The sequence below is a fragment of the Carassius carassius genome, chromosome 21, assembly GCF_963082965.1.
Source record: "Carassius carassius chromosome 21, fCarCar2.1, whole genome shotgun sequence".
NCBI classification, from domain to species: Eukaryota; Metazoa; Chordata; class Actinopteri; order Cypriniformes; family Cyprinidae; genus Carassius; species Carassius carassius.
In genome coordinates, this window is record NC_081775.1 from 16,697,452 (window position 1) to 16,722,182 (window position 24,731).

Genomic DNA, 24,731 nt, shown 5'->3' on the forward strand with positions numbered 1-24,731 from the left:
TGAGGGGCTGATGATTTTGGGCTTGATTTGAAGCCACAATTGAGTCGATCATGAACTCTTCTGTATACCAAAGTATTCTAGAGTCAAATGTGAGGCCATCTGTCCGAGAGCTAAAGTTGGGTCAGTATTGGATCATGTAACAGGACCATGATATCAAGCACAGCAGCAAATCTACAACAGAAAAGACAAATAAAAAAATCAAGGTGTTTTAATAGCCCAGTCAAAGTCCAGACCTCATCCTGACTGAAATGCTGTGGCAAGAGCTGTGCATAAACTTGAATATAAACTGGAGCAATATTGTAAAGAAGAGCGGGCCAAAATTCCTCCAGAGTGATGTGAGGGACTGATAAAGTTATTACTGCTAAAAGTGGAGCTACAAGCAATTGAATCATACGGTGTCCTAACTTTGACATACATGGTTTTCCATTTTGTATTTATTTTTGTTAAATAAATAAATGACACACGTGATATGTCATGCGTTGCTGTTCATTGTTCATCTGAGGTTTTATGGCCTGCCAAGGACCAGATCATTTTTATCATGTCCTGATACAGAAAACAAAGAAATTCAATAGGGTGTCCTAACTTTTTCACATGACTGTGTGTCTATATATAATTTGGTCCCAAATTGACTTTAAATACTTTAATTAATTTTAGATTTTTAGTTTTCATTTTATTTTTTTTTCAATTATTTTTTATATATAGAATAACTGTAGAAATGTAGCAATTCTTCTTTAAAAAAAAATAGAAGTGTTGGCATGGTAAGTATAGTTTAAGTTTAAAAATTAAATTAAATTAAAATTAAATTCATGCATTTAGCAGACGCTTTTATCCAAAGCGACTTACAGTGCATTTTATTTCAGCTTTATTTCAAAAACGCAAATATTTGTAATAGTTTTAGTTTTAATTTAACAATAATAACACTGCTACTGACTGATGGCTTAGTTGAGGCTAGTTTTCAACCCTGTTGCCCAATAAAGCATGTAAAAAAGTATGTTTCCTATTTTTAAGTTTTATTTTTAATCATGTTTAATTCATGTTTTTACTATCAAAATATGGAAAACACACAAATAAGCAAATGTTGGTAAACAGGGTTGCATTCAAGGCTTTTGTCTGCTATAATAATGTAACGAATTGCCTTAAATTGGGGGCTTTTCTGGGTAAATATTGATTTTCTTAATTCACCTGCATATCTGCAAATAATTCATTCATAATTTGTAATCGATTGACCTTATCAGCATTACTATTTGCGAGCATGTCATGTATTTGTGTCCCAGCATTCAAAATATGAATTGGCAGGCCGTTAATGTTCACATGAGCTTTGTCCAGTGAAGCCACTTATAAAATGGGAACATTGCAGCAATGGAGGAGTCACATCTTCATCAGGTTTATGTTGATTACAGCCTCAAAAAAATAGATCTTGTTTGCTGAACAAACTCACAGAAAGGTCCCAATGTTTGTCTTGATTTCATGGATTAGTCATGGCTCAAGCATCTTACACGATGTTTGAGTCGATCAGCGGGGTTAAATCACGGGAGAATTAAAGGCCTGAAGTTTTTTTATTCTCAGTTGTTGACTTTGGGTTGACTTTTGCTCCAGAATTAGCCCCCCATGACGGAGGCTTCGGTTACACTGACCGTATAAGAAGAGCCAGATCGCTCTTGTATCTAGAACAGCACCTGTCACCAGAACCCCTGAGTCACACAGCATGTATGGAAATGTTACTCCTCCTGCTGTCCTGTGTTAGGCAGGACGTGACATGACTTTGGCTCTCAAGCAGAAGGAGAACATGACTAATTCGGTGCAGGATAATGGCTTTGTTAAAAGCACTGGACACTACACCTTAATTGTAAAGCCTTTTTCAATGTGCAGGCAACGATGAGCCAGATTTTATAAGGAAAAGAGAAAGGAAAACTTTGTGTTCTCTAACTAACCCCTTCCCAGGAGTTTGCACAATTGATCAAATCCATGTATTTTGTTATTTCAGAAGAGATACTATGCTCACGACCCCATGAAATCAAAATTTGGATATGCCTATGTCTGTTATATTCAAGGCCATGTATATTTTAGTTAGTTTAGCCCACAATTTTGTTTAGTTAAATGCTCTCTTGGATGATGTATCAAATATGTCCAGTACATTCCCTAAATATAGAAAAATTAAGAAACGTGGTGAATATTGCAATGATTTAAGCATTATTGGAATATATATTGCCAAAAATAAGATTTTTAGATTCTGTGATCTTTTTTTGACTGGCAGTTTGGGAGAATGAGATTGTTAAAGCCATGGTTCACCCAAACATGAAGTTCTGATACCTCAATTTATATATGAATGAACAAGCCAATTAATTAATCTCTTTAAGGCAGGTATTAAACTAGAATTTTTGTTTAAACGTCATAGTAAATAACCAGATAAAATTTAAGTCTGTTGACAACATTCAACATAAATCTTCCAGTGCTACTAGAAAGAGCATGTCAGTCACCCTCCTACCAACTACTGATATCAAATAGCCATGTCTGTGCCTTCACCTAAAGGCTATTGACCTTAATAATTATAGAATAAAAAAACGTCAATGTAACTTCCTGCTTGAACAGAAGATAGAAGCAGGACAGAAACCTGTGCTTGTGATTTCATGGGGCCATGAAAAAACTTTATAGGGATAACAAAATACATTCCATAAAGATTGTATCCCTAGTTCCACCGTGAAAAATGAATTCCACATCTTATTGTTTTCATATTTTTGTATCGTGCTACTGCTGATTTAGCGTTTGCTGTTGGTGCAGGTGGGCTCAGTGGTGGCGGTGGGCTGGATCCGCTCCAAGAAGGCTGTGGACTGGCATCTCTTCCGGAACATCTTCCTGGCCTGGTTTGTGACCGTCCCTGTAGCAGGCCTCTTCAGCGCTGCTGTCATGGCCCTGTTTGTCTACGGCATACTGCCTTACGTTTGAGGTGGAAAATGGGGAAGAGAGGGAGGTATAGGAAGGTAATGACGAAAAAAAATAAAACCGAGACACAGACAGAAAAAAAAAAATATCAAGATATAAGACATAAGCCAGAGGGTGGGGGGAGTCTTCAAATGCTGCCTGGAAAAGCATCCAGAATCCTTCGACTTAAATATCCTTAATCTTGTCAAGAGTATTTATTTCCGTTTCATTTTTTCTATTGTTTTGTTGACGTGTTACCATAAACTCTTGATTTCAAATCGTGTATTTTCAAAGTTCCAAAAAATAGCTCTCGTACATTTGTGGTCCTACATGTTCAAGATAGTAAACGGATGGAGAACAAAATATATATATATATATATCAGTACATGAAGGATGGGACTAGAAAATTGGTTTTATGGCACAATTCACAGTATATTGGCACAAAATATAGCTACGAACTACTCTTGGGCCTCTAAATGTAATGTTTTCAAATGTATCGTGTGGCTTTATTCTCATTCACTGAAACACCAAACTTCTACATAAATGACACTGAAAAGCATTCTGCTGTTTAAAACCTACATTAGCTGCATTGCTAAAATCATACCTCAGTCATCAACCCTCTATGCCACATATAAAAGACAAGTGACAGAACTGTGCTATCTCATAATACATGAAATATTATAAGATTAATCATTTTTGTAGTGGTTAATGTGTACGAATTCCCTGTTCTTTTATCGTTGTATTTATTTTTAGACATGTTACCATTCATACCTTTTTAAAAAACACTAGAGGCGTGAAGACTAAATCATATTTTAAACTACGTATGCTACTATAATTTCTGCCATGTGTATATTCAGCTATGGATTTTAGATTTTGAGTTTTGTCTTATTTCGTGGTCTTAAATTTTAACATTTAAGGAGACTTTAGACCAGGTTTGGTAGTTGCATGAAACGTATGCTTTCCAAGCATTTGAAAAATATCAAATATTAAAAACTGATTTTACTTTATGACAAGACACTACATCCATAATCCTGTCAGAGCACATCAAAAAGAATTCTCCCATTGCCTACCCTAAAAGATCCTCATATGAGTGAAAATTAAAACATTCACCCTCATTTAAAGATATACTGTATAAACAGTATTTAATGAGGAGCTGGCTAGGAGTCTTATCTGAGGTATTACATTTAAAACTTTCTGTAATTCACCTTTTGTATACATATCAACTCTTTTTGGAAGATTAATAGCCAAAGATTGTGATGATCAAGATGAATTGCCATACACTTTGACAGCGTTTGTAATTACAATCTAAACAATATCCAAACAAAAGTAATCAGATTGTCTCTGTATTATGGATAGTATATAAAGAATGCTAGTAGATCGGTCTAGCAATAATATGTAATGTTCTTAGAGCCCAATGGATAATGCCAATATAGATACCTGTATGTGCCGGAACAGCCAAAATTACTTACGGTGAACCCATAAAACCAGCACAAACATATGTCGCATATTTGATGTATTGAGAGGCAGTGTCAGACGCCAGGCCTAAATTAAATCAGCATCCAGATACTTGATTCAGTCTCACTGATAAAGCCTTCAGTTCTAATATCAGATTCAGCTTTATCAGAAGAGGAGTTTGTTTAACATCAGGTCAGGAAGTGATTCAGTGGCACAAATGTGTCATATAACGAAAGGTCGATATGTAACGACCTATTCTATGACACCACAGGAAACCAAAAAGTCTCATGATTTCAGTCCAAAAAAGGCCAGACTCGCATCAAATGACCATGTGATATCAGGTCAACTGGGTTTAGATGTTTGTCAGACACTGTTGTAATCTGCCTCGGGATAGTCACCAGATTTGGAACCTGTACAAACATGTGGCTTTGAACCAATGCAAAGTGTTGCTGTTTCTTTCTTCTTTTTTTTGTGTATTTTGTTTTTATTTTTCATCTAGAACAAATCTATGATCATATTGGCCATTTGCCTTGTTGTGCTTTACTGTTTGTTGGATACAGTAACTTCAGTACTGTGGTGTTTACATTGTAATCATATTGTAGAATAACTCATTAAAGTTGCCTAAAAATGCCAATCAACTAACTATTAATTACAAATTAAATATGAAATATGAAATAACCAGGAGTAGTGCAAAGGTGTTTCATGGCATTTTGTGTTCAGCAGTGTGAATCATGATGATCCTGTGTTACATCATACTGCTATATGTAGTACACAACTTAACATGGTGGATATGATAAAAAAAAAATAAAGAAATTAATAGATTTCATTAAACTATATTTTTCTACATAAATATATATATATGTTCTACCTGGGTGGTGACTTCTCACATGGAGAGTAAACTGGGCTCCTGAGCAGTGATTGTTGAAATTCAGTGCTGAATACCACTGAGCAATTTCATAAATATGGTTATAACGCAAAAGTGTCTAAAAAGATCAGACAGGGGATCGTAATGTGGATTGGTTCCATATATCCATTTTTTTTTCTTGCCTAGGGATGTCTCTCACTTGTGTGAGAGAGTAGTTGAGATTTGTTAAAATTCAAACAGTTTTTCATGATTCTTTTTTGAGAAGTAAGGCTGAATAACTTTGTAATTTTGTTTCCCTGAAATGCAATATTGAGCTGCCAGAATGAGGTCGATCAAACCTCCACCAGCAGTGGCGATAACACCGTTTAGAGTCAGACAGGGACAGCAAGAATCAGTAAAACTTTTTACTAACCTGCATCAACCTGGCGATATAATCTGCCTTTCTGCTATTGGTTTGTTTTTTAACGGCACGCCAGCGAAATCTTCCACATGCGCAGTAAAAAAACATTCTTTATGCAAATACACAAACACAGACGCTTGACACTCGTGTTTTGGTCTTGCGCTAACAAACCTCAGTATTTAGAGTGTGATTAAATGTAAATTTTAAAGTATCTTACGTTAAACTCAATGTGTTAATAAAACTTGTGTTAATAAATTGTTGCTGCATCATGACAGTAGTTGATCCACAAGTAATTTATGCTATTTTGATGCTCCTTGAGGCAATGCTGAGTTGCGTTGAATTTAGGAATCGCGTCTGCGTTCAGGTATTTGCGTAACCGAACATTAGGCTGCTGTAGTTTGGCCACAGAGTTAGTTTTGAGTTACATATTCAAAGAATGGCATGTGAACCACTACTATATTAAATCACAGTCAGAAACGATAAAAATCATTGTGTTTTTAGATGGACACGTTATGATTGGACAAATAGAAAGAGATCGCTATGTAAGACTTACAGAAACGAAATCATCCACATCCAGTGTGTTGATAAAAGATTACATAACTGTTCTTGACAGCCTAGTGACATTCTCCCATAGTGGTATAATATCATTTATTACGTTTCCATGTTCTTATCTGCACTAGAAAATAGAATGTAGCCCAATCCTCTGCTGGCCTGCTGATTGCCTGCTGTGTGTCGTCTCTGTTGCTATGCTGTTACTGTCTGGTACCATCTTAAGACAGGGCTTTAGTTTTAACCAAAACCCCAATATCTGCATATGTACTGTATTGCTGTTTCTTTTCATTTTGGTTTCTTTTTTTTGTGTGTGAAAGTTGTTTGCATTTTAACTAATTAAATTATGGGAATTAAAATTACAAAGAATAACAATCTGCTGATCTCCTGTTATAATTTGGTGATTGATGCTATAAAGTTGATGTTTTTTTTTTTTTTTCTTGCAACACAGCAACCAGTGGTGTGAGTTTGGTGTGGGACCATCTGTTTGGCCAATCAGTGGAAGATGGGGGGAAATCTATAAAAAAATGATAATATATTTGTTGAAATATCCTATGCAAAGATATATTTGACAGCCATTAATAATTTTTCAGACAAATGTGTACAATGATGGGTGTTATTGAGATTAAGTGGGTCAGACTAATCTATACCAAAGTCCCAGTCTACTTGAATGGGACAATACTGAAATATCTTCTGAAATTCACATTTAAATAACACTTTAAATTGGCAAAAATATGTTCCATATATGTTGTGACCACCTTATGTAGAATGAAACATCTTTTTCTAGGCCACTGAAATAACTTGAGGCTTTATTTCATTGTGATGTTTATCAAAAGTGCAATTGTTTTGCCAACATGGAAGAAAAATACTCCTGTTACACACTTCTATTAATTGTTTAATAAATAACAATAAACAAAAAATTAAGCAGGCTAAATTTATTCAACGACAATTAAAAGATATAGCCTTTTTCTCAATGCTTCTAGTAAGTTTAGTAATGAAATAGTGCTGTTAAATGATTAATCACATCCAAAATCCAGAAAGTTTTTGTTTACATAATATATGTGTGTGTACTGTGTAGCCTATATTTATTATGTATATATTTAAGAAAAATATGTAACGTTTATATATTAAATATATTTATATATGGTTATAATTTACATAGATATAAATATATACATGTAAATATATATATGTGTGTGTGTGTGTGTGTGTATATTTATTACATATAATGTAAGCAAAAATGTATTTTGGATGCGATTTTAATCATGATTAATCATTTGAAAGGAATTTAAATAAAACATTTTAGTTTTACATTTACAGAGCACCTAAAGAGATATAGTTATGGGAAAAATTTGTTGGGAGGAAAAAATATACTTCACATTTTCATAAGAAACCTGCAAAATTTCTCTAACAAAATGTTGTTTTAAAATGTTTTAAATTTATTCCCCAATGGCCTGGTTTCATAGACAGGGCTTAGCCTAAACCAGGATTAGGCCATAGTTCAATTAGGACATTTAAGTAATTTTTATAAACATGCCGTATAAAAAAACATTACTGGTGTGCATCTTGAGACAAAACAAAGGCACTGATATATTTTAAGATCAATCAGTACACGTTTCTTTCATTTGAAACAACTCAGACTTGCATTTTAGTCTAGGACTAGGCTTAAGCCTTGTCTGTGAAACCGGGGGTAAAAGTTTTAAAAAGGAAAAGTTCAAAGAAATGTGGGAAATCAAACAGATGTCTCGCAAAAACTGATTTGAGAGAATACAAACGTTTCTCAGAAGAACTGATTTTTTGGTTTGTTTTTTGAGAGAGAAAGTTTAATAAGGGAAGAAAAAAGATTTCCCATCACCATGTGCCCTCAAGGCTCCAAACAAATCCTGTTTGAGATCTCCGATGTTTTTTGCCCGGCTATCCTCATTCTAGAGGTAAAGATTTCAGATTTCTTCTGGAATACAGAATCATAGCTTCAGGTAATAAATCAACATTCTCCAAAAAAAAAGAAAAAAGGAAAAATACCTTCTGCAGTATTCACATTGATTTATTCCACCTCGAGTTCCACTAAAAACAAAATAATGAAAAGGTCAAAGATCTCCTCTACCAGTGCTCTTTCTGACACCCACGAGCCTTGACCATCTCAGGCGTTGGAGTTTGTGTCCTGGAGGGTCTGTGATCTGAGACGTTGTGAAGATGACTAATGCTGCCTGATTTGGGAGCGTCCGAGTTCTCCGCCAGTACCTCGCTCTGACTACACAGCCTCAGAGCCTGAGAGATCAACACGTCCAGGTCAAAATGTTCTTCTCCGGAAGGATCCATCTGCGAGGGCTCTTCATCGTTTTCACAGCGTATGCAGGAAGACGCGTAATTTGATGAATCGTGATGAGGCGAGGAAGGAGAAGAGGGCAGCAGAGACGGAGGAGCGCTGAAGAACGGGTTAGGACTCCTCCTGCTGTCGTGAGGGCTGGACAGTTGCAAAGCCGCTGGGATTTGCCTGTGAGAATGAGGCAGCATTGTTGGAGACAGCGGCTGAGGAGGGGAAGACGGGGAGGTGAGAGCTTCTTGAGGAGAACCGGGTGAGTGGAGCCCAGACTGTGTGCTCTCCACCCAGCGTGAGATCTCCTGGAACAGATCTCCAGGCTCGGCGAGAGGCTTCTCCACGCTTCCACCTCTTGGAGCAGACATGCTGCTATGCCTCCAGTGAGACAGGTCCAGTATTAGCTTGGGTTCAGAGTAGTGCTGTGGCTTCCCTTCCCGCCACGCGATCTTATCCAGGTAGGACGGAGAGCCCACTTTGTAATCGCAGGAGCGGCCACAGTCTAGCTCCGTGAACTGACCGCAGATGCGCTCCAGAGACGAGTGCGACTGCTCCAGGAAGCGCTCTGCGGAGCTGCTGTGGGAGTATTTGCGAGGGTCTACCTGAGCCTCCTCGATGTGGGCCGCTGAACTCGCTCGTGGATCTCTTTGAACTTCGTCATCTTCCGCCTCTCCCAGTTCAGAGACGCTCTGCATGCAGCCGCACTGCTCCTGCTGCAGCCAATAAACATCTGATGACAGACTCCCATCATACCTGGAAAAATAGTTCATACAGTTTTAGCACACATATGAAACTTAAAAGTACATCAAAAAATACAGTACTGTGCAAAAGTTTACTGTCACTAAAAATAAATTAATTTTATTTAGCAAAGACACCTACAATTGATCAAAAGTGATTTCTATTTCACATAAAATCATATTAATCTTATACATCATATTCATCAAAAGAATCCTGGGGGAAAAAAATCCTGTTTTCCACAAAAAATATTAGGCAGCACAATTGTTTTTGACATTTTTTCTTGAGCGTCAAATCCGAATAATTTCTAAAAGATTCTAAAGATTGGAGTAATGATGCTAAAAATTCAGTTTTAATCATAGGAATAAATTATAGGTTGAAAAATATCAAAATAGAAAACCTTTTACTTGGTGAACGTACCAGATTTAAAAATAAATAACTTTTTATCGACCAACAGTTGACGAGCTTGGTGTTGACTAATGTGATCAAAGTAATCAAGCTTCTCTATGCTATCAAATATTTCAACTTCTGTCCAGACCAATGTAAACGCATTACTTTAAGCACAGATTTTTTGTTTGAAAACAAAGAAAAGAGTCAGACTGGTGGCAATGAAGACCATCTATGGGATATACATTCATTTCTTTTCAACAGCCGCATTTATACACTTGCTCAATTTCAAAAGTTAATTTCTGTTGCTGATCTCTGGCCTTGAAACGAGCTTGTTCAGCTCCCACTGCTGGCTGTGATCAGTAACAGAAGCTTCTGTCAGATGAGCCCATATGGCCACACAGAGGACAACAAAGACATTCTTATTCAGTTGTCACAGAGTCCGCTGTGAGATATAATTATGCAGAGGTTTAATAAGTTTCCGCATTCTACATCCCTGATAGCTCCTCGGGGCAATTCAGTACCAGTCTGTGTAAACTGCCTTTTACATGACCCTTGTCTCCACTCTTCTAATGATTATGTATCCACTTAATTTTAACGATCAAACTTTCATCATTAAAGAAGTATCGAAGAACGAATGCAGACCATTTGTTCTCCAAAACTTTTTTTCCTTGGTTTCATTAATTCTGCATTTTATTAGGTCCACTTTTTTTTTGTTTATTTTTAATTTTTTTTAATGTTCTTTTCAAAGTATTTCACATTGTACCCACAGGGTAACAAACCCATTTCTTTGCTTAACACATATGATGGTAAAGTGCTAAATACAAAAAAAAGAAGAAAAAAAAGAAAACCTGATAAAAGCTTAGTCTTGGTCATAATATGTCCTGGTATATATTTTAACATATTTTGGGGCCTCATTTTTTACCTCTTTTTGAGCCTCGGAAGGAAATCATATTTACATTTATTAGTGAATAAGTAGTCATATAATTTTTTATTATTTTTTATTATGAGAAATATATTTGTTGCCAAGAAGCAACATTGAGTGACAGTGGAACAGTTGCTGTAGAATATATAATTCCATTATCATACAGAAAATGTAGCTTTGCCACCACAGAAGTAAATAGCATTAAAATATCATTTTAATTTTTCACAATTTTAAACTGTAATAATATTTCATAAACCCTAGTGTTTTTACTGTGCTTCAGATTAAATATATAGCTCTTTGGAAAATATTTTGAACAGTAGTGTCTAAATTATTTTCAGTTTCTTCTTATTATGAATTGTTTATTTTTTATTATTATTCTTTTTTAACAAGGTGTTTAAAATATTTTTAATTAAATATTAATAATACATGCATTAGAGTAATTATTAAATATGGTAGGAATGTGGATTGTACTTTATTTGAATCTTTACATATAATTTCTGAAATCAAAATGAAATTTGCTTGGCTATATAGATTACATTCTTTATAAAAGACCAAGAGTGTTTTTAAAAAGGTCATAGATCTGTGTCAGCAACACTGGAACTGGAACAAATGCCCTTGAGCTCTGAGTGTTGGGAAGTCTGAGAGGCTCGTGTGTACCTGTCCCAGTGGGAGCTGAGTGCGTGACCCTGCTCCGTGACCAGACTGTCCTCCAGCTCGTCCTCTATGCGAAAAGGCTGCAAGGAGACAGGCTCATCCTGAGGACACGAGTATCTCTGCAGGTATGGATGAGACAAAGCTGCTTCTGCGGTCAGCCGGTCCATGGGATTAAAGGTGAGGATACACTCCAGGAAATCAATGGCTGAAATGTGGAGTCAGTGAATATTGCTATTGATGTAACACAGTATCACATATTTAAAAAAAATGTGCTCAGCTTACCTTTGTCCCCCACCTCTGGTAGTAGTTTTCTGAGTGACCTCTTGACCTTCCACCCTTGACCTACAAAACAGGGCATGACCTTCAGCAGTTCCTGTCTGTCCTCCTCTCTAATTACAGGCACGGTGTCCAAAATCAGCTGCATCTGCTCCAGTTCATGAGCACCTTAGAGAAGAGAAACAAACAGATGTCTGGTATCTAAATGTTATCATTAATTCAGTATTTTATATTCTTGACACTGCTTTTGTTGCATGTATCGATGCTTTTGCAGTATTGCATGCACAACAATCATGCTAAGATACCACTGTTAAAGTGAAACTGAAATAGAAATCGATTGATGTGTCAGGTCTCGATGTCTATTTTTACTTTACCACCTATAGCCACTAGAGGACGCTCTAAGACTAGTCTGGATAATGAAGACGGACGTTCTTGTTTTTCAAGCGAAACCACAAGATCTATACAAAACCAATAGAGCAACAGAAACACTAATGAAGAACCTGAGCGCTGTTCTAGTCTTACCTGCAAACAGCATGCAGCCTGTGAGCATCTCTGCCAGAATGCAGCCTGCGGCCCACATGTCAATTGCTTTAGTGTAGTTATTTGGAGACAGCAGCAGTCTTGGTGAACGGTACCATTTAGTGACCATTCCTTCTGACAGATATCCCTGCAGGGAAAACAAAATGCCATCCATATATAACATACATAACTGTTAAATGTGTACTTAACATGAGAATAGCCATTTTGATTTTCGTTTTTGGAGGTAGACAGCCTTAAAAATAAAATTCTGATTGTCCAAGGCTCCTCAGTTGAACAGCAAATGAATAAACCTAATATATATATATATATATATATATATATATATATATACCGTATATATATTATACCGTTTATTGTACATACATATACTGTATTTACAAATAAATGCAGTCATATTATTTCTTTTCAAAATAACTTTTACTTTTAATGCATTTTAAAAAGTACATTTATTGCTGTGCTGGCAAAGCTGATTTTATTCATGAACCTTCAGAGATCATAATATGCTGGTTTAATACTATTATTATTATCAGTTGTGAACTTTTTTTATATTTCTGTGAATCCTGATAGATTTTTCAGGATTCTCTGATAAGTAGAACGTTTAAAAGAACAGCATTTATTTAAAAATAAAACCTTTTTCATCTAAATCTAATTTAGTAAATGTAAATGTGTAAAATGTGTAATGTGTAAAAAAGTAGGGTGTGAAAAAAGCCATGTGACTCAGTCTGATGAGAAGCAGCTGATGTACAGTAACCCTATGACTCCCAATACCCCCTCCTACAATCTCCTTCAGCTCATCCTTCCTGCCGTCCTTCATCCTTTCTTCTTCTTTCTCACCTCCCACTCTCCCCCTGGACCCAGGTGATGAATTATTTGTGAGATTTTAGCAGGCCGCCTCAGTAGGGTGGATCTGAAGGGTGATGGTGACACAAAGGAGAATGATATTTACATATCCTGCTTACAAAGAGAGCCTTTGTCTTCTCATTGGAGCTGATTCACTAAGACCTTTGAAACTGTTCACAAGCCAAACGAACAAAGATTGAAAACGAGCAATAATGAGAAAAAGTATTACCAATAATACTTAAAAATAACTGATCACGAAATCAGCAAATCAGTTAATTTAGCTTTGCTATCACAGGGAATATGTTTCATTATAAAATAAATAAAAATAATAATAATAAATATTTGTAAATAAAATAAAAAAAGTTTAATATTATAATATTATATAATATTTTTAATCAAGTAAATGCAGCCTTGGTGAGCTTAAGAGATGTCTTTCTAAAACTTTAAAAACATTTTAATTATTGTTATGAATTTTAATTATTCCACACTTTTAACAGTAACTAAAAACGTGTATTCATTTGTTTTTCTAGTTACCAAAGCAATCTTAAATGGCAAAATATGTCAGATTTTTTTTATTTATATATATATATATATATATTTCAGACGTATCTAGACAGCACAGCTTTAATCCACAAATGCCCGGGCAGAAAGGAGTGGAAGCGAATGACTGCGGCATGATAAAAGCTCCGCTGCTTTCGAGCCATGTGTCACGCTCATCTCTCATTAGCAATTGCTTCAGCGGCCTCGTTTCGCTTTGATGGCTTTCCACATCACTCTACTTCATTCTACTACGTTAATGAATCATTAGCTCAATCATGAACATGATTTCTGCCCGAGTCCCATCGGACTGCATCGGCTGTGGGAATGAAGACCACAACTCCCATGATTCCACACTCAGTCACAGTCATCAAACTATGCCTGTTTCTTTGTTTATTTTGCCCTCTAGCGGCAAAAACGTACATGTTGTGCCTTTAAGTTAAATCTGTTAAAAAGGCAATCATAAGTCATTAAGAAATATAATTAAGCAATATAATAAAGCTTACAGTCTGGTCTCTTATAATCAATGGAGTATCTGTTTAAAATGGCTGCTTACGCTGGTCAAGCCATTTTAAAAGTGCTCCTGAACAGGACAATGTGCCCACTGGATCCTTATTTAAATGATAGGTGACATTAAGTGTCCACATCATCTTTATTCTCCATGTGGTATTGAAGGAGTAAAACCATCTGGGGCCCTCTCAGTCGCCTGCCTGCACTGCTAGCATATGTGAATCCAGATGCTTCTGTGAATCCTAAGTCCACTTATCTGTGATCCTCTAGTTTTTAGGAACTGAATGTTCCCTCCATGCTGAAGAGGGGAACAGACACTCTCAGCACTAAGTGGCAGAGTTGCAGGAAGTCGCTCTGTGAATGGGTGAAAGGAACCACTGCCCTTAATTCACTGAAGCTCACTGCACACTCAGAGGTACAATGAAATACTGATGATTCTTTAGACTAATACAACCAGGAGTATCATTTCAGTGGGGCACAGGTGGCAGTACAGCCTCGTTTGGTATGCCTGGTATATCAGACATGACAAAAATATAAGGGTATTTTTCTCATAAGAGTAACTGTATATATTAGGGGTGGAAGATATACATGTGTATATTGAACAGGAGTTATTTTGCTGCTTTATAGGCCTTGAATGGTTCAATACACACTTATATGTGTCAGAATACCGATCCATGCAATTATCTTCGTAAACACAGTAGGTCTTAAGTGAAAGCAAACAGCTGAGAAAAAAAAACTGTAAAAAATGTGTAACTCTACTGTATATCGGTTCTGGGCAGCTCTTAAAGTGACAGCAGTCTAATATTCCTGCTGTCAATCATGTTAATCAAACAACAAAAGAGAGAAAAACTCACACTGCTCTAGACTAAGTCACTTTTGTAACTTAAGTAAGAAGAAATATTTCTTTTTTTAAAACATTTTTTTAAACATTTAGTTTAATTTAATTTAGTTTTAGGGGAAGTCGTGGCCTAATGGTTAGAGAGTCGGACTTGCAGTTGTGAGTTCGAGTCCCGGGCCGGCAGGAATTGTGGGTGGGGGGAGTGCATGTACAGTGCTCTCTCCACCCTCAATACCACGACTTAGGTGCCCTTGAGCAAGGCATCGAACCCCCAACTGCTCCCTAGGTGCCGTAGCATAAATGGCTGCCCACTGCTCCGGGTGTGTGTTCACAGTGTGTGTGTGTGTTCACTGCTCTGTGTGTGTGCACTTCGGATGGGTTAAATGCAGAGCACAAATTCTGAGCTGAATGTCACGTCACTTTCACTTTTTTTTTTTACACAGTGACGAATATGTGGTGTTTTAATACCATTTATTTGACTACGTCATACAATGTATGTAGCATTTCTTATTTATTTGTTTTACTGTAGTTATTTTGTTTAATTGTTTGTAGTTAGTTTCTTATTTATCTTATTAGGGCCCGAGCACCGATGGTGGGTGTGGCAAAATGGCTAGACAGCACCACCTATACTAAAAAAATCAACAGCCTTCCAGTTATGTTTCACGTACATGCATGAAAATTGGCACACACATGTAACACACTTGATCTTGAGTTTTCGTTAACAGGCGTGTCCATGGCGCCGTGGCGAAGTTCGATGTCTCGACATGGGAATAAAAGATGTTATAACTCAGGCATAAAATGTCCGATCTTCCCAAAACTTCACATGTGTGATAAGAGTCCTGGCCTGAACACATCTGATGGCCAATATTCCATCGGGTGTGCCAAATTGGCTCGATAACGCCACCTATACACTTTCAACGGAGTGCGCCTCGAGCTATGTTTCACGTACATGTACAAAAATTGGTACACACATGTAACACACCAATACCTACGAAAAAGTCTCTTGGTACGAAATCCGAATCCCAACAGGAAGTCAGTTATTTAGAATTTTCTCTGCAAAATTGTTGTTTTTGCCATTTTCAGGGGTTGTACTTTAACGAACTCCTCCTAGAGATTTATTCAGATCAACACCAAACTTGGTCAGTGTAATCTAAAGCCCTTTGTGATGTTAAATTGCGAAGATCTTGAGGTTTCGTTAAAGGGCGTGTCCATGGCGGCCTGACAAATTTTGATGTTTCGCCATGAAAAAGGAAGTTGCTGTAACTCAGACATACAATGTCCAATCTGCCCCAAACTTCACATGTTAGATAAGACTTCTGCCCTTAACAGATCTACATGCCCATATTCAGTAATAGTCATAGCGCCACCTGCTGGCAACAGGAAGTGACATGTTTTACGCTGCGACAAACTACTCCTAGAGATTTTTTGACATTAATGTATTTTTTGTGGTCAGTCTAATCTAAAGGCCTGTGCAATGTTAAATTGTGGAGATCTTGAGTTTTTGTTAAAGGGCGTGTCCATGGCGCCATGACAAAATTTGAAGTCTCACCACAGCAAGAGAAGTTGTTGTAACTCAGGCATAAAATGTTCGATCTTCCCCAAACTTCACATGTTTGATAAGAGTCCTGGCCTGAACACATCTGAAGGCCAATATTCCATTATAATGATAGCTCCACCTGCTGGCAACAGGAACATTGGCACATATATGGAATATACTTTAATATATTCCACTTATATTTATGACTTTAAATGCATATTTCTCACCGTTCACCTATTTACTAAAGCCACTCGCTGCTGGTGAGCCCGAGTGCGAGGGCCCGTTCATCGCTGCTTGAAGCTTAAATTGTAGTTTGTTTCTTTTATATTGACACTGGTGACCAGAATTATGATACTTCAATTGTATCAAAAGTTTTGATACCATAAAGACCTTATGTAAACCAACCGTTACCGTGAAATAAAATTACTCATATGGTGACAAGATTTCTGTCATATCATCCACACCTAGTATAGAGGGATAGACCCTTAAAAGTTAAACCACACACTTAAAATATATGAATCCCATTGCATTAGATATATATGCTAAAGCTTTTGTCAAACCTAACATATTTTTTTTAGCCAAATTTGCAAAATGTACAATCTCAGCCATGTCCAAGTTATTTTACTAGGATGGTACTAGGTTTAGCAAGATCTGGCAACACTACAGGTTTACACACACATATTCCACTAATCTTTCCTGATCAGAAGATACGTCTTAATCATTTTGCACAATATGTCTATTGTTTTCTAGTTAAACAAACAGAAAACCTTACTTGCTTTAAATATCTTGCCTTAATGTGCAATAAGTGTGGCTAAAGTGTCCAAAACACTTTTTGAAGTCACTGAAAAGAGAGCAGCTTGGACATTTTGATAATATATGCATATTTTGAGTGACATGAGAGCACAGGGGTTTCTATCAGTGCATGGCATGTTAAACAGAGCTCCTCAAAGAATAGACTTACTATAATTTCCTGGGCTGTTGTTATTCTAGCTGTTCCTTCAATCCCAAACTGTGACCATCCCCCTTTCCTCATCATTCACCCCACCTTGTTCTGTCTGACACAAAGCTCTCCATTCATGCTGTTCTCCCGGTCTGCTAGTATTACACAGTGAGCTCTGCTAAATAATACAGAAGCACAGTGAGATAGTAAAGTGCCACATTGATCTTTCAGCTCTCATTACATCAAGATAATTGTTCATAATTATTGTGTAATGCAACAATATGTTAAAGTTTGAACACATCTATGAGCAATGAGATATGAAGTAACTATAGATTGTAGATATTCTTGTATTAATGTAAGGCCACCCGGATCAAGCAGGCAATAATATCTGCATAAAACAAACCATTATGCCCCCAAAAATGCTTTAATAAAATCTTTATCAATCAACAGGTATGAATGCATTATTTGGTGTACAAAATTGCAAGCATGGGAGGTTTTGTGCAAGACCGAAAAACAGCAAGTCAACAAATAATTTTCTATAGATTGCTTTAAAATGACTTACATGTGCATAATAATATAGGAAATTGTCCATGTAGTATAGCAAATACTACTGCTTAAAGGGATAGCTCACCCAAAAATGTTAATATTGTATCAAAAGTGTATTACACTAATGTCGTTTCACACCTATTTGCAAGAAGAAATTTTGAAGAAACTTGATAACTAAATGGTTTCAGTTTCAGCTTTGACAATAACATTAAGTTGAGTAAATGATAACAGAATTTTTTGGGTGAACTATCCCTTTAAGATTCATTGGTAGCTGCCTAGACTTATGACAATGAAAACCATCTAAAGATTGAATGAAAGCAGATAATCAAAAGTACTTCTGTTCCTAAGGAGGTTAGGGTGAAGATGAAGCTGTAAATGGATTATGTCATTATCTTAACAGCCTGCAGCTCATGATAATTGATAGGAAATGTGATTCTGCTAATCAAGGCCAGACTGTAACTGCAGGGTGAACCACAGTGAAAGCTCACGTGACAGTACTATACTTACTAACATCTAAAAGTACCCCAAAATAAACTAAAATGACAAATTCTTCATAGTATTACTCCGTGTGAACCACATTCTTACAAAAAGTAGTGGTGGTACCATTACCTTATACTTTCGTATATACTTGGTAAAATAATTACCCTGGTACTTACAATGTACTTCAAAGATGACCCTGCACCATTTCCAAAAATATGGTATTGCCATGGTACACATACAAAAGCAAATTCCACGAAAACTGCATAGTGTAACCCAAGACTACTTAATAAACTTCTCGATTGGCTTTGATAGGATCAATATTGACTTATTTTGACCAATAACAGTACAAATTATCTTCAAACCACAACAATAAAAACAGATGTATTAATTAGTATAATATTTTTGGTTCTATATATATATATATATATATATATATATATATATATATATAAAACCATATATATGTATATACACATACACTTTTTTTTCTTGATCCAAAGATCCAAAGGTCTAAATTTATCATCTTTTTTAGGTAATATCTAAGTTTGTGTAATCATTATCATGTGATTTTTGTTCAAATGTAATAACTAAATGATCAGTAATCTACGAAACTAATAAAACATAATATTTATTATTATTATCATTGGTTACATTTTCTTGCAAAGTTGCTATTTCTATCAATGCAAATTTATATTAATTTTGTGGCAATGTCAAATAGCTAATTATTTGTCATTCTTATCTCTGCTTTTGTAGTCAACATTAATGTTCAATAAAACCATAATATGCATTGATGGTTTTTTTTTCTTTTTTTGGAAAGTTGCTGTTTTGATCAAAACAAATATATATCATTTTTTGGAAATGGAAATTGTAAAGTTACACATTTCTAACTTAAGTATGAATGAATGTTAAAAAGTAACATTACCTGTGAATACAGGTGACCATTTATAAGTAGACCTATTACTACAGCACTGATAACCAATAAAGTTGTAATGTATACTTCTATTAGGAACAACTGTATTATTTCTGTACCTATTTATATATGTGTTATTCTTCCTAGTTAGTGAAGCTGTACGTGCCACAGTGACACCTGCTCTGCTGCTGTGACTCGTACCTTGTGTGAGTAATGTGGGTCAACAATGCGAGCCAGACCGAAGTCTCCAATCTTAAGCAGCATTTGCTCAGTGTTGATAAAGATGTTCGCTGGCTTGAGGTCACGGTGCAGCACGTTGGCCGAGTGGATGAACTTGAGCCCGCGAAGCAGCTGATAAAAGAGCAGGGTGGCGTGTTCTGCTGGCAACGGCCCTTGCTCCAGTAACCGTGCCAGGTCAGTTTCCATACACTCTTGCACAATATATATCGCTGACACATGGGTCAGGTCACGTGGTAAAGGGTGACCGGACGGCCCCAACACGTCATAAACCCGGACGATGTTCTCATGCTGCAGGCGGCGGGTGATCTTCACCTCTCTCAGAGCGTGTTTTACGCTGACGGCATCTCGCATGACCAGCTTCTTGACCGCCACACGCAGACCACTGCGCCTGTCCACCGCAGAGAGAACGAGGCCAGACGCTCCCGTTCCAAGAGGACGCAGATCCTGGTAATGTCCCCCCAGATCAAAGTCATTTCGGAATGGGGATGTATTCTGCCAAGCCATGGCTTAGAGAGGAGCAATCGGGCATTGCCTGCTAAAGGCTGCAGAGAGTGAGGAGAATGATAAATTACCAAATAATGCAATATTCTATTACAAAGCTATAAAAAAACACAAGATTATTTTTATTACAATCTACAATTCAAACCACAGCTGCATGATGCAAAAATGAACCCTTCTTCTCGAAGAGAGATCTTGAATCACAGTTGCACACTATCAAAGCAATGGGGGCTCAGTCCTGGGTGGAATACAACTCAACACCCTGGTACAGGGCAAGTGTTTCCATAGCAACATCCCACAGTCAGTGCCTGCTGCACACAGCAAACACTCTGAAACAGTCTCCCAGGATACATCTCTACCCCAAAAATACTCCATGTTATATTCAATCTCAGTTACACTCCTGCACTGGAGGTTCTCTGATGTATGACTTTAACGTTAGCGGCAGGTGAGTTTCATTTATAATCTAAGAGCTTTCACTTGCCGTCTCCGGCTCCAGGCTGTCCTGTTCCCTCCATGCTCCTCACGCAGCCATCAGTCGTGCTTCTTATGTATTCCCTTCAATGGAGAAAAGGAAAGAGAGAGACAGAGAGCAGATGTATCATTAGATACGGATCACAATTACAATAAAAAAACAGGAACGAGTATGGTTGCCAAAATATGCATCTCACTTAAAACGGTTTCTTGTTTTTCAACTCAGTTGGTTAAAACGAACTCCTTTGCCTTTAGCTGTCTCTTAGAATGCAACAGTGCCCACATACACAGTTTCCTCCCATTCATTTTTTTCCATAGGGACTTTAAAAATATATATTATCCATGAAACAAATCAGTCAGCTACGTATGAGCAAATCAAAATGTTACATACTTTGATTTGAAGCAAAAAACATTTGAAAATTGGACAAAAGCACAAAGGCACAAGATCAAATTAAATCAAAATTAAAAAGATGGTGAAATAAATGGGGAATAAAATATAAAAAATATTGCTTTAAAGATGTTAACGATATATATAAAAACAACATTTTATTTTATACATATGCATATATACACAAATACACACAGAAACTTGTATCAGTTTCTGACTGGTGGAGATTACTTTGCAGAATCATGGATACGGTCAAGGCCAAAAGTTTTGGCAGTGACATAAATTTTGTGTTTTGCAAAGTTTGCAGCTTAAGCTGTTGTGGTGTTCATTCACGTTGTTTCTAGATTATTGTGTAGAGCGATCAGATGCATTTGAAATAATTGTTAAAGCTTCATTGGTCAAAAAATGAACATTTCACAAAAAACTAATTTCATTGTTTTTTTTTATCCTGACACAAAATGACCAGCTAACATTAATTGACTAATATCAGCAGCACATGTGAAGATGTAATTGAGTACTAGTCAGGAAAATCCCTATCATACTAATTATGATAGTGATAATATCTTACTAATTGTAAGAGCAGACTGATTACTATAAAAGGAGGGAAGAAGCACTTCCAATGATTGTGTTCTTGTTAGCAATGGTTACCACCAAATAAACACGTGCAGCCATCATCGCTTTGCATCAAAATGTCCTCACATGCAATCGCTACAAAGAATATTGCACCTGAAAGAACAATTAACCGGATCATCAAGAACTTCAAAGAGAGAGGTTCGACTGCAGTGAAGGAGTCTTCAGGACATCCCACAGTGTCCAGCAAGCGCCAGGACGTCTCCTCCTGAGGAGGCAGCTACAGAATCGTGTCAGCAGCAGTCCAGAGCTTGCTCAGGAATGGCAGCAGGTTGGTGTGAGAGCATCTGCACACACAGTGAGGCCAAGACTTTTGGACAATGGCCTGGTGTCAAGAAGGGCAGCAAAGAAGCCACTTCACTCCAAGAAACATGTCAAGGACAGACTGAAATTCTTCAGGAAGTACGAGGACAGCAGAAGACTGATGCAAAGTTATTTTCTCTGATAAATCTCCCTTTCTGACAGTTTGGGACATCTGGAAAATCAATTGTTCAGAGAAATATAGGTGAATACTGTGTCCTGTGACAGGCTAACAGTGAAGCATCTTGAGACCATCTATGTGTGGCGTTGCTTTTCAACCAAGGGAGTGGGCTCTCTCATAATTCTGCCCCAAAAAACTGCCAGGAATAAAGAATCGCATCAAAACGTCCTGCAAGAGAGACTTCTTCAGCAATTTGGTGATGATCTGTGTTTTTTCCTGCATGATATGGCACCATGTCACAAAGCAGGAGTGATAATGAAGTGGCTCGAAGATCATTACATTGAAATTTTGGGGCCGGGAAACTCCCCAGATCTCAATCCCATAGAGAACCTGTGGTCAGTCCTCAAAAGGCGAGTGAACAAGCAGAAGCCCACAAATTGTGATCAGCTCTGGGAACTAATAAGGCGAGAATGGATCGCCATCAGTCAGGATTTGGCCCAGAAGCTAATATTCAGAATGCCAGAGCGAAGAAGGGTCAACACTAAATACTGACTCGTCTTTTTAAATATATATATATATATATATATATATATATATATATATATATATATATATATATATATATATATATATATATATATATAGCCAATAAAAGCCTTTAAAACTAATGATATAATTATCATTGCTTTTCAGAATACCATAGGAACATGTAGAAAAACAATCTAAAAATACTAAAGCAGCAAACTTTGCAAAACACAAAATTTATGTCACTGCAAAAACTTTTGGCCATGTACTAATATAGTTTTCCATTCCGCTGTTAAACACAATTATTTAAAAGAAATCGGCACAATATATCGAAAAAAATTACGGCTTCAACAAAAGCACATAGTAGTCTTGAATGTTTTTAAACAATAGGACTGTGTTTAAAGTTAAATAAGTTATCATTCAAATATATATATTTTTTTTGTCCTTTGAAGAAAATCAATGGAATATTTACTTCCGCAACCGACTGTTGCACTTTTTCCACTCTATACTGACACCTATTGGCCTAAATGCATGCAAGTTTGTTATTTAACAACTGCAGCTTCTCCACAACCAAGCTGTTTGTTTATATATATATTGTTTTATATATATTGTTTGTATATTTTTCTCATACTACACACCACTATGTAATAGACATTGGCCATTACTTGTTTAGTTTACTACTTGTATCGTTTATGCTTTGTAAAGATCATTGAGAACTGATTAAAAGTGTTATATAAAGTAAACTTGATAAATATTAATATTATTATAGTATTTCGTCAATTTGCATACACCACAGGTCATGTGATGTCAACATGCTAGCACCCATAAGGGGATGGATCCGTTTCTGTATAAAAAAAAAAAAAAAAAACTTTTCCTGAACACATACGTTTAGAGTACCTATCTCTTATGATAATTTATTGATTAAAATTTCTGAGTGCAGGGAAGAATCTAGTAGAAACCAATGGACCAGACTGGGTGAGCCAAACTTTATAAATAATGCATATGACTATGGCGCTGATCGTGCAAGCGGATGCAATTTATTGTTGAACGTTAGAACAAAATGTATACATTTAATCTGCCTAATGATGTTATGGTTCAAATTTATGATAGCGTAAAATAAAAAATAAAAAAAAAACGGCGAACTTGTTAAGCCAGCGAATGAAGGCTAGAAAGCACAACCGAAGCTGTGGGTCCAGCTGAACACACAATAGCAGCGCTGCATTCATTCGCCTTTGTGTGACAATAGTAACGCCTGTATTTGGCTCTGAAACTGAACGGATACATACACAAACCCCTGCCCACTATAGTACAGAATAACAGCAGTTTCACACGCAAGTGTATTCAGAAGTAACGAAAGCGCATATACACCTATGAAACAGTAGCTATAAAATCAGATTTTGACAACACCATCTTCTTATCTTCCGGCCCATCCGAGGAGAAAACTACAAAGGCAGCGATGCTCCTGGATCTCTTACCGTCGCCTGCCTTTGTCAGCTGCTCCACGGGTTTGCTCTGTTTTTGTCGGGAAAAATAGAAAAATGAGCAGTTCTCCGTCGGGAAAGTGGTGTTTTCGTAGTTCAGAGTTTGTTATTAAATCTTGGCACTGATGCAGTCCGGTAGATGGAGGTTTTAGTTTGTCAGTTTGTTGCTGCTGGAATTTTCCGTGTGATATCAGATCTTACCTTCGATAGTGTCACCGGGAGAAACCGCCGAGAGAGCTTTCCTCTGCTTCTGTTCGGCTGCCAGTGTCCCTCTTCCAGTGTGGATCTACAAGCTTTTCTTTGGCAAAACTCGCTGGTGCCCCCTCGATGACGTTTCGCCCTCCCCGTCCATCAGACGGCGATCCTGACACCTGCGCGCTCGTGCAGGACAAACACATCCAGTGCTCTGGCATCAGGTCTGCGGGTGGTCCTGGCTGCTCAGGGCATCTGCTTTTGACATCTAAGTGCTTCACTCCACGGACTCACTATTTCCTTCTCGTCTATGTATATTGTAAAACATTTTTTTTTATTTGTAAGCTATTTCAGAGCCAAGTTTGTACACTGTAAAATGTTGCAAAACAAAAAACACAGTAAAACGAACTTTATTACATTATTAGGCTGACAAGACAGTAAGTGCAATTTTACTTATATTTATATTATTTGTATAGACAATATATATACATATATATATATATATATATATATATATATATATATATATATATATATATATATATATATATATGTATAGTCAATATATATATATATATATATATATATATATATATATATATATATATATATATATATGAGCTGTCAAACAAATTAATCACGATTAATCACATCCAAAATAAGCTTGTGTGTATATTTATTGTGTATATATAAATCCACACACATACATAAAATGTTACGTTTGT

General features: G+C 36.6%; 2 protein-coding genes across 7 annotated transcripts in view; one reads left to right on the forward strand and one right to left on the reverse strand.

The window, feature by feature from the left end:
* LOC132097653 (sodium-dependent phosphate transporter 2-like) overlaps window positions 1-3,227 on the forward strand; it is a 46,842-nt gene extending 43,615 nt beyond the window's left edge. For all 5 annotated transcript variants that reach the window (XM_059503512.1, XM_059503515.1, XM_059503511.1 and 2 more), the window contains one exon: window positions 2,779-3,227. In XM_059503512.1, coding sequence (XP_059359495.1) covers window positions 2,779-2,943 — 165 coding nt within the window. In that variant the 3' untranslated portion in view covers window positions 2,944-3,227. The remainder of the gene's footprint in view (window positions 1-2,778) is intronic.
* A 4,658-nt stretch (window positions 3,228-7,885) lies between these two features.
* On the reverse strand, window positions 7,886-24,240 carry mapk4 (mitogen-activated protein kinase 4). Of its 2 annotated transcripts, XM_059503520.1 has the most exons (7): window positions 24,016-24,240; window positions 20,380-20,453; window positions 19,362-19,942; window positions 12,005-12,149; window positions 11,489-11,650; window positions 11,210-11,411; window positions 7,886-9,258 (listed from the first exon to the last, which is right to left on the reverse strand). In XM_059503520.1, exons 3-7 carry the CDS (start codon window positions 19,902-19,904, stop codon window positions 8,289-8,291), a joined length of 2,022 nt encoding a protein of 673 aa, XP_059359503.1. In that variant the 5' UTR covers window positions 19,905-19,942; window positions 20,380-20,453; window positions 24,016-24,240; the 3' UTR covers window positions 7,886-8,288. The 2 variants fall into 2 exon arrangements, with proteins under 2 accessions (XP_059359503.1, XP_059359504.1); XM_059503521.1 differs by lacking the exons at window positions 20,380-20,453; window positions 24,016-24,240 and adding an exon at window positions 12,857-12,929 and having other exon boundaries at window positions 19,362-19,756.
* Between the last annotated feature and the right edge of the window lie 491 nt (window positions 24,241-24,731).

Coding starts and splice junctions, on each gene's coding strand:
- mapk4 (XM_059503520.1), bottom strand. CDS start 19,904: ATGGCTTGGCAGAATACATCCCCATTCCGAAATGACTTTGATCTGGGG. Junction 11,651..12,004: donor AGGCTGCATGCTGTTTGCAG/GTAAGACTAGAA, acceptor CTCTTCTCTAAG/GTGCTCATGAACTGGAGCAG. Junction 9,259..11,209: donor CTCAGCTCCCACTGGGACAG/GTACACACGAGC, acceptor CTATTTTTCCAG/GTATGATGGGAGTCTGTCAT.